The sequence below is a fragment of the Dermochelys coriacea genome, chromosome 3, assembly GCF_009764565.3.
Source record: "Dermochelys coriacea isolate rDerCor1 chromosome 3, rDerCor1.pri.v4, whole genome shotgun sequence".
NCBI classification, from domain to species: Eukaryota; Metazoa; Chordata; order Testudines; family Dermochelyidae; genus Dermochelys; species Dermochelys coriacea.
The window spans coordinates 61,136,590-61,146,033 of NC_050070.1; the positions used below are offsets into that span (position 1 = coordinate 61,136,590).

At 44.7% G+C, this 9,444-nt stretch overlaps 1 protein-coding gene across 1 annotated transcript; it reads right to left on the reverse strand.

Moving 5' to 3' along the window:
- Positions 1–3,693: 3,693 nt before the first annotated feature.
- Positions 3,694–8,540, reverse strand: HTR1B (5-hydroxytryptamine receptor 1B). Its single transcript, XM_038397994.2, has 2 exons — positions 6,724–8,540; positions 3,694–4,819 (listed from the first exon to the last, which is right to left on the reverse strand). The coding sequence occupies exon 1, from the start codon at positions 7,937–7,939 to the stop codon at positions 6,785–6,787; it is 1,155 nt and encodes a 384-aa protein (XP_038253922.1). The 5' UTR covers positions 7,940–8,540; the 3' UTR covers positions 3,694–4,819; positions 6,724–6,784.
- Positions 8,541–9,444: the final 904 nt, after the last annotated feature.

Here is a 9,444-nt window from a genome sequence, read left to right on the forward strand (position 1 = left end):
ATCACATTTTTCAAGCTTAATATGCAGTTGATTAAAAAACTTAGATTTTTTTGTTGCTCTTCTATCTGATCTTTCTATGTCATGGTGTTTAGTGGCCTGCTGAAATTTGTGGTTGTGAGATAGTTTAATTGCACTATGTAGGCACTTTGTCTTGAATGCCATTATTTATTCAAATTTGGGATATCATTTTTAAAGTAATATGAAACTCATTTGAAGGCTGCCTTTGAAAAGAGTCACTGAAAAGTACCCCTTGCTGATGTTACTACACTCCCACTCGCTCCAAACTGTTTATTCATCACCCTCTTTCCCCTAATGCCACCTACATCTAGTGAGATTGTAATTTCTGCTCGTTTCTTTACAAGTGCACTTTCTTACTTCACAGTAATCTACTGAGACTGCTCTTCAGCTGTTCTCTATTCTATTCTGCTTCATCACTCATTCCAAGCTGTTTTTTTACATTTCTGTGAAGCAACAGACTTTTGTTCTCTCTATTTCCAAGGCAAGCCTCTTAATCTTACATTTACTTAAAAAGAAACTGTTGAAACAACTTAGTACCTTTCTAAATAAGAGGCCCTGATTTAGAAAGGTACTAAGCACATGCCACACTGAAAGTGTGTGAGGGCACTACACTGCAATCACATATCTCTGGTTGGCCTGTGCCAGCTGATTCAGGCTCCTGGGGCTTGGGCTGCAGGGCTGTTTAATTGTGGTGTAGCCGTTTGGGCTCAGGCTGAGACAGAGCTCTGAGGCCCTTCTCCCTCAAGGAGTCCTAGAGCCCAGGCAAGCCCAAGTCTGCAGGTATGGGCCAGCCGCAGGTTTTTAATTGCAGTGTAGACATACCCTGAGTGGGTCAGTTGAAGTCAAACTGCTCTATATTCTATACACTGAAATGTAAGTACAATATTTATGTTCCTATTGATTTATTTTATAATTATATGGTAAAAATGAGAAAGTAACCAATTTTTCAGTAATAGTGTGCGGTGTCACTTTTGTAATTTTGTCTGATTTTGTAAGCAAGTAGTTTTTAAGTAAGATGAAATTTGGGGGGTATACAAGACAAATCAGACTCCTGAAAGGGCTACAGTACTCTGGAAAGGTTCAGAACCATTGCATTAAGGGAGGAAAGAGGATTTATTATTGATTTAAATATCCTGTGCAGGTGTGACAAATGGAGAGATGGAAATGCCTGTTGAGAGTACAGGAAAGTGGTAGCTGAAAGGCTGGTAAGAGCCGCTACCTTAACTATGATTATTCTTGACTACTCACAAATATGTCTCTCTTTACCTGCATGCTGATCAACCAGCAATGTTAGAACATCATTGTCACACGTACACTTTATCTCCAGACATGGGAAGCACAGAGCTCACAGACTCCTGGTATTTCAGACCTCAGTACCCAGCTCTTCTTTTTCTTAACAACATCATATTATTATGTTCAAGCCCTGTGCAAAAATCATGATTGTATCTAATAGCAAGACCTGCTGCTTTCATAAGCAAGGATTAATACACTGTGTGCTAAGCACCTGTAGGATTTTAGCAATTTACTGACAAGAGTATGAAGGATATGCTCATTAAAGACAGATGCATAAGAGGACTCCTCTACTCAGAGTGGAGGCGGGGAATGGTTAATTTCACCCAGCAAACATTTCTGATGCCCCATCATCTCCTGGGGAACTTGTGACCATTCAAAAGAGTAAGAGGGAATGACCCTCTAATCCTGCAGATGCCCTAAAATCTATGGGGAAATCCACAGATCTCTGGTATGTCTGAACCAAACCTTTCGTGCTTCTCCCTGGACCCCCATGTCCTTTAACAGCCCAGTTCAATCAGAAGTCATGCTGTCAATGTGTTCTACCCCTTCCCTAAGAAGGTAGATGCCAAAACGAAGTTATTGCTGGGTAGAGTGGCTGCCCCTAGGCCTCTGGCCATACCTTCCTAGCTTCTATCCTGCAGAGGGATTTCTTCCATCTTGAAATATAGGCTGTAAGAGTAGTCTCTGCTGTTCTCCTTTGCATGTTTAGTACACAAGTTTGACTGATATTTCCCCTAACTTCATTCCTGATACACTTCACTCTATTGTGTATCTTTTGAGGTGGGAAGGGAAAGGTGCTTACACTTAACCTATTGGTGAATCCCTGTGCTCCGTGAGTACTGCCACTTCGTACTGTAGTGTGCCTTTTCAATCTGCAGATCTTCCTATGGGAATGGTTTACTAGCTACATGTTTGAAATACACGGTCAGTGTTCAGCCAATAGTAAATCCTGTAACAAGGGGATATATTAAAGTGGTTTCTGTTTTATCCAAGATTCCTTGTTCTGGCCTCTAGTCATTCAGTGCAATCTCTACCATGATTGTCTTCCCAATAGTGACTATTATTAACTGAAGCATATTTATTGGTATTAGAAGGTCAAAGAAAGACTCATCATAAACTTGCACAGATAATCCCTTGATGGATTATCTCTGCCACTATTTAGCAAAACTTTCATATCACAATTAGGGGGTCAGTAGTATCTAGTGTCAGTCCTATAATGACTGGAAATAAAGGCTTCATCTAATGATCTGAGAACAAGGAATGTTCGAGTTCTAATCCTGGCTCTGTCATTGACTTCTTTTATGGCTTTATCTGATGAGTCATGTATGCTCTTTTCCTTGCTATAAAACTGATATAACAGGGACGTTATAAGTATTAATTTAATTATGGATTTGATCCTCCTTTCCTTGGACACTCAAAATTCCTATCCATATCAGTGGCAGGTTGGCGTGAACAAGATCCGGTCCACTGTTTGAAAAGAGCTTTGAAAATGAAAGGTACTATATGTAGTGTAGGCTAAGTATTATTAAATACTTTCTTCTTTGCTTTGGCTTCACAAAAATTTCTAAAAATCAGGTTTAAAGAGACATTTTAAACAGCACTGCAGCACTTCTATCAATTAAGCCAATGTTTGAAAAAAACACTTTTCTATATTTTGAAAAAACAATGCTGTATTTTAATAATTAAAAAGAACACTTTCTAAAAACTTGTGGTGGTAATTAGCAATTCCAGTCTTAAGAAAGCCTTCTAGATTTTATCAGCTTTCTACAAATGAATTTTGACCATTGGTTGTGCTTGCAATTTGTCGGCTATGTTTTATATTCTGTGCACATGTATGCACATACACACATGCCTGTATTTAATGGGAGCTTTGGATGTGCAAGGATGAAGGCTCAGGTATTTGCTGTTGAATTAAATATGTAAATTTATATTGTTTAAATGATTCTCCTGGCAAGCATATGTGGATAATAGCTGACTAAATCCCACATATTTCTCTTGATAGGCCTACAAACAAAGTCTAGTCTACCATAATTCTTTTTTCAATATGAGCATTAATTACTGTGTCACTTGGGTGACTAAGTAGGTTTTGTTTATTTTTATTGTGATAAGCTGTGCTTTTATTAAGCATGTAATTTATATTACTGACATTTATCTGTGATGGTACGGAAAATAAACATAGAAGTTATACTTAAGCACAGTGGAAGGCTCAAGAATGAAGCACTCCATTAAAAACCTGATGGCTGATTGCAGCTTACAATTTTAGCCCTTATCAATCACAGTCTTGAATGATACATCAAATGATCTTTACCTATAAGGACAGTATTGAGAAAGCCAAGTGAACCAATAAATATTCTTGTTAGTAACACAATTACTACTAAATACTCTTGAGAACTCAGTGAAGCTTTTTATTGTTTGTATTTCATTTTCAGTTACACATAGGAGGCACAGTCAATGCACTTGTATCACAGCAGGTGGCCACAGTCTGAAACTCTAATTTTGACTGCTGTACTTAAGTAGACTTGTCTTAAGATCTTAGCTGAATAAAGAAAAAAAAAATGAAATAAGATAATGAAATGAGAGTTATTTCACTGATGTCTGACATCAGTTTATCCAGGATTATGGGGTATTTATTTTGCAGGTGCTGTGGCTCTTTTAACAAAGCAAACTGCTTCATCTCCCTACAGAATAGAATAATCAATATAAAATATTTTAGATGGTCTAAATTCTCCAGTATTTGATGCAGTAAGGATGTGCAACAGACACAAAAATAGAAAAAAATTTAGTTACAACATCAAATAGTACTTAGTCCCAGTTGGTTAAAGGTAAAGCACATAGAACTTTTTGTTTTCCCTTAATGGTTAAGTAGAACTGTTTAACTTATGAAGGAAACTATAATACAAGAGATGATAATTGTTAAAGGATAAACCAAGGACACAGTCATACGTGTGATGCAGTTGAATACGTCTAAGACTCTCATTATTACAGTATTTGTATTTACTATTGTTTCAAATACAACTATAATATTTTGCACACTCCTGCTTCACACACATGTTCTGCCCAAGGAGTCATTTACACAGTTTATGTTCCTATTTTTAAATGCTGCAGTTTTCCTCCAGTCCCTTTTTAAAGTAAAGTTAACAACTCTTTCCACTGAAAGAAAGAAATTACAGGTGCACATAAGTACAACTATATTCATACAGACACAAACAACTATTATGCTCACCCCTAGAACTTGCAAGAGAAAAGTTAAAGGCAAGCCTGCAAAATAAATAGACGTTTTACTCTCAAATTTTGTTTCCAACCCCCATCAGTTCTAAATCTTGATTTGCAGTTGCTCTCTTTTTGTAATGGCTGTGTGTTTTGGAAAAGCATCTTTGCAAGAGTCATTACATTGAAATGCAGGGCAGAACAATTTGGTGGCAGTATGTATTGATGTTATTGCAGCATCATGAATCTGACAACTGGGGCGGGGTTTCAAGCAGTGTGTCTTTACAATAGCAACTTGATTCTGCAGACAAAAAGGGAAAAATATCATAGAATTATTAAAGTGACACAACAAAGACAGTAAGTATTCTGCATAAAATGGCACTGAAACGTATATACATTACATCATATCATGCTAAATGCACAGTTGTTCAACATGTGAAGTAAAGAGAATCCTTTAGGACACTTAATTTAGTGGGATTGGGTATAGAATGTTAATGTTTATATTAAAATCACCTTACTTCAAATGATCCTGATCATGCAACCCTTATTCAGGCAAAACTGTCTTTGAAGCCAAAGGGAATTGTGGGTGTACAAAAGGCAGCATGGGACGCTGAAGTTAAGGTCACTCCTAAAACAGGGCCAGATCCAAACTATTTGAAATAGATGGAAAAATTAATATTGAATGTTGGAGGTTTTGGATCAAGCTCCAACTGCACAGTGAAATCTTCTGATCCTTCTGTCTAGAGAAGTAACTACTTATCAGTCTCCTGAGAGGTGCAGATGAGAAGGCTGTGCTGGCACTTACAAAATTTAGTATGAACTATGGCTCTGGAAGCAACATTTATTCCTCCCAATGAATATTACATAAACTCTGGCACTTAGTTATCTAAATATTGCCCCCAAAACTCCAAAATTATTTGAGCAAAAACCAGAAGCACTGAAACTGGCTACCTTTGCCATTTCTATTTGTTCTAAGGCAGATGGCCCACGTATTTCATGTAATCCTTGCAAGGAGATGAGCAATCAGGAGACCAGAGCTACATCGGGGTTCTTACTATATTGCGTTACAAATATTACTGGAAAGGGAGCAGGTCTCTGAAGGTGCATAATGATGCATGAGAAGGGGATTAGAAGTGAAAGGAATGTTATTGCGAATGAGTGCAAAGAGAAAATATTTCGCATTTTAAAAGTCCTGTACGGAGAAGATACGCCAAGGCTCTCTTAATACGATCCCAGTGTCACTGTAATCAGATTAGCTTCTGTTTGATCAGTCTACTGTTCTGAATTAACTTCTGCTTTTTTTTCCGCCCTAGACAGATGGGCTGAATTAGATTAGAGAGCAAAGGCATCTTAAAAAAATAGGGTTGTTTAACATTAATTGGGCTAAATGATTGTATTAATAATATGTGGAACAACAGCAAACTTGTGTGAGTCACTCCTTATGGGCCTCCGTTGGCTGCGAGTTTAAATATGTAAAATGTCAGAGACGTGTACCGGCAATAAAATGAAAGCAGTTTGCAGGCTTTGGCACGAGCGCACGTACAATTTAGTTTGATTTGTTAAACGTGATTTGGCAATAGCTAAACAGAAATAAGTCACACAGCTGCGGGAAAACACACACAACGGGGTTGCTATTCTCATACTCCATAGCCCCTCCCTGCCCCCAGTTTCAAGTATAAAGTGGTTAGTCTCAACGCATCATTGCCAATTCTTCCAGGTGTCGGCTCTGTCCGCGTACAAGCTAAGGTTTGGAGCCTTATAAAGTCCACGTGGCTCATTCCGTCATGTTTTAAATTAAAGAAACAAAGAGCAAGATAGCTGTAACGAGACATTGCCAAAGGACTTGCAGAGAGACCGCGGATACCCAAAGTTCTCGTAGGGCATGCTGGGCGATAAACTTCTAGTTCAAGTACTGCCAAGCTGTAGATCTGTCCAAAGGAGGTGTCCAAAAGCTCTCCAACTCCTAACATAGTGCTCTACGGGCTCTAGAGGGCATAATCCAGGAGAGACACCAGTGATTTTTTTTAGGGCACTGCTACTTAGCAGGATCAGAAGCAGCAGTGTCATTACAAGGGCTAGAGGAGAAACTTTTACAGATTCGCCCCTCTGAAGGGAAGCAAAGCCCTGCTTGCCTGATTGAACTTCGCTCTCCCATTAGAGCAGCCTTTTAGAGAAATGATAACATCGTAAGAATAATCAACCTACCTGTAGAATCAGACACAAAAGTGTATTCAAGCAGCCCTGGAGAACACAATGCATTCAACATTCAGCTTGTGCATCTAAAACGCATCAATTTATGAAAAGCTTGTTTGAAGTCTTCATTGGACATTGTATAGATTATGGGATTGATTAAAGAGTTGAGATATCCTAGCCAGGTGAAAAAGTCAAAGATGGCCATGTGGAACCAGCAAGCCTCCTTGCAAATAGGCAACACCAAGGTGATGATGAAGAAGGGCAACCAACAGACAATGAAGGCTCCTAAAATAATCCCTAAAGTCTTGGTCGCTTTCCGCTCTCTAGCGGCAGTGAGCTTCTTTTTCTCCAGAAGGGCATCCGAGATCTTCACCTTGACCTGATTCATATATACAGGAGATCCCGTTTCACTGGAAGCCTCTGGGGCCTTCGAGTTTATGGAGGTGACAGACGACGATGATCCGGGGGAGTCGGTTATTAAATGAGCCCTTGTTAATCTTTTGCCTGTTTTCGTTGGCGACTGTTTCAAAATCCGAGATCTGGCTTCCACATAGATCCTTCCATAGAGGGCCATCAGCAGCAAGGTGGGGAAGTAGAAGGCGCCCACTGTGGAGTAAACGGTGTACAGTATGTGGTCTGTGTTCACCACACAGTCAGAAACTTCTTCCGCTTTCGCTTGACGCCAAAACAAAGGCGGCATGGAGATGGAGATAGAGAAGACCCAGACCAAAGCGATCATGCCCGCTGCCCTCTTGGGAGTCCTTTTCGTAGAATATTCAACTGCATCGGTGATCGCCCAGTATCTGTCCAGGGCGATGACACACAAGTGGAGGATGGAGGCTGTGCAACAAGTAATATCCGAAGAGAGCCATACATCGCAGACGATCTGGCCCAAAGTCCATTTCCCGGTCACAGTATACATGGTGCTAACGGGCATGACAAGGATAGACACGAGAAGGTCCGTGACAGCCAGGGAGGCGATGAGATAGTTGGCCGGAGTGTGCAATTTCCTCGTCTGATAGACGGTTGCAATTACAAATGCATTGGAGAGCATGGTGGCGAGAGTGATAAGAGCCAAGATAATGGTGAGGACTATCTTCCAGGAGAGCGGAGTGGCATCCTGGTAGATCCCTCCCGCTGCACTGCAGTTGCGGTCGTGGTACGACTCATTGGTCTGAAGCTCCTTCAGGTTGTCGGGTGCCGGCTGGCAGGGAGCCGCTTGCTCCATCACTTTCTCAGCCGAAGCGTCAGCCGGCAAACTGACGGGCGCTGAGTTAGCAACCCAAGGCGGCAAAGGGCAGGGCAGCCCCCCCCGCCAGGAAACCGATCGCCGGAGGAGCGGGCTGCACCTCTTCCAACTCCGCCGGCCCCGGCACGGACTGGGCAGAGGCGACGCTCCCCATCCCCGCCCGAGCCGGGCAATCCAATGGGGAGTCTTCTCGGGTCTCCGGCGCCCTGGCGGCTCCCTGCCCGGGGGCGCCAGCTAAACCCGGGCAGCGCGCGAGCCGGTGCATTAGCCCACGGGGCTGCAGCCGGCCTGAAACCTCCCCGCGCTTTGGCGGGCTTCAGAGCGGCTCTGCCTGCCACGCTCCCCGGGCAGCCCGCAGCCTCCGGGCGGGAACAGCTTGGCGCTTCAGGTAGCGGGCCGGGCGGAGGTTCCCCGGGCTGGCGGGGCGCGGGGGAGGGGGGGGGAGCCCTGTGCCCCGCTCGCTCGTGCCCCGTCCGCAAGTTGCGGCGGCGGGGGGGGGGGGGGAGGGGGCAAAGGCGGCGCCCCTGTGTCCGCCCAGCGCTCGGGGGCAGGCAGGGGCTGGGCTCCGGCAGCGCGGCCGGGAGTGAGAGACGCGCGGCCTCCGCCCCTTATATACAGCGCGGCTCGGAGCCGCCGGAGCGGCGCGACTCGTGCGGTGCCGACTGCGGGTTCCCGGCGCCTCACCACCCGCCCCCCCTGCCCGGGGAGGTTCCCGCCGGGTCCTAACGCCCCCGGCAGCGCTTCCCTCTGCCCCCCTCCCGGCCGTGCATTGCTCCTCTCCCACCGCAGCCCGGGGCATCCCTCCACTCCGGCTGCCCGCGCCGAGGCTGTGAGCGCAGGAGAGAGCGGGCCGAGGAACCGGGTCGGGCCCAAGCCCCAAGCCGCGTTTCCTTCGGGCCGATCTCTCGCCTGCCCCCCCCCCCACCTGCCGCTCCTGGGCGGGAACCCTGAGCCCCGGGGTTTGCCCGAGGGGGCTTTTCTGCGCTGGAAACAAGCTGCAAGCGAGGGGCCAGGGAGCCTGCAAAGCTGGGGACGTTAGACCGAGACCCCGGGCTGCAGCGATCCCTGACAGGGGGCGGGGATGGCTGGTGCTTTTGGGAGGGATCCTGTCTTCTGGTAACGTCTGTTCTCTCTTATCCGCCCCCTGATTTTAACCCAGGCTGTGCATGCTGGGGCGATAGTGCGGCCCCTCTGTATTGTAGCCCCCCTTGGAGTGGGTCCTTGCGGAAGTTGTATTTGCTTTTGCTGGAAATTCCCCCCCCCCCCCACACACACACACACACGCAGCTGCTGGACTGCTTAAACATAGGCAGGCCATGCCCAGCTCGCCCCCCCCACCCCAGAGCATTGCCCGCGGCTGATGCACCCCATTCACACGGTGTGCGCATCCTCCTTCCAGAACCCGTATCCCGTACATTGCTAGGGAAATTTTGCATTCAGATATAGTCAGGATCCGGTTGGGAAAGGCAAACAAACAACAGATG

Coding starts and splice junctions, on each gene's coding strand:
- HTR1B (XM_038397994.2), bottom strand. CDS start 7,939: ATGGAGCAAGCGGCTCCCTGCCAGCCGGCACCCGACAACCTGAAGGAG.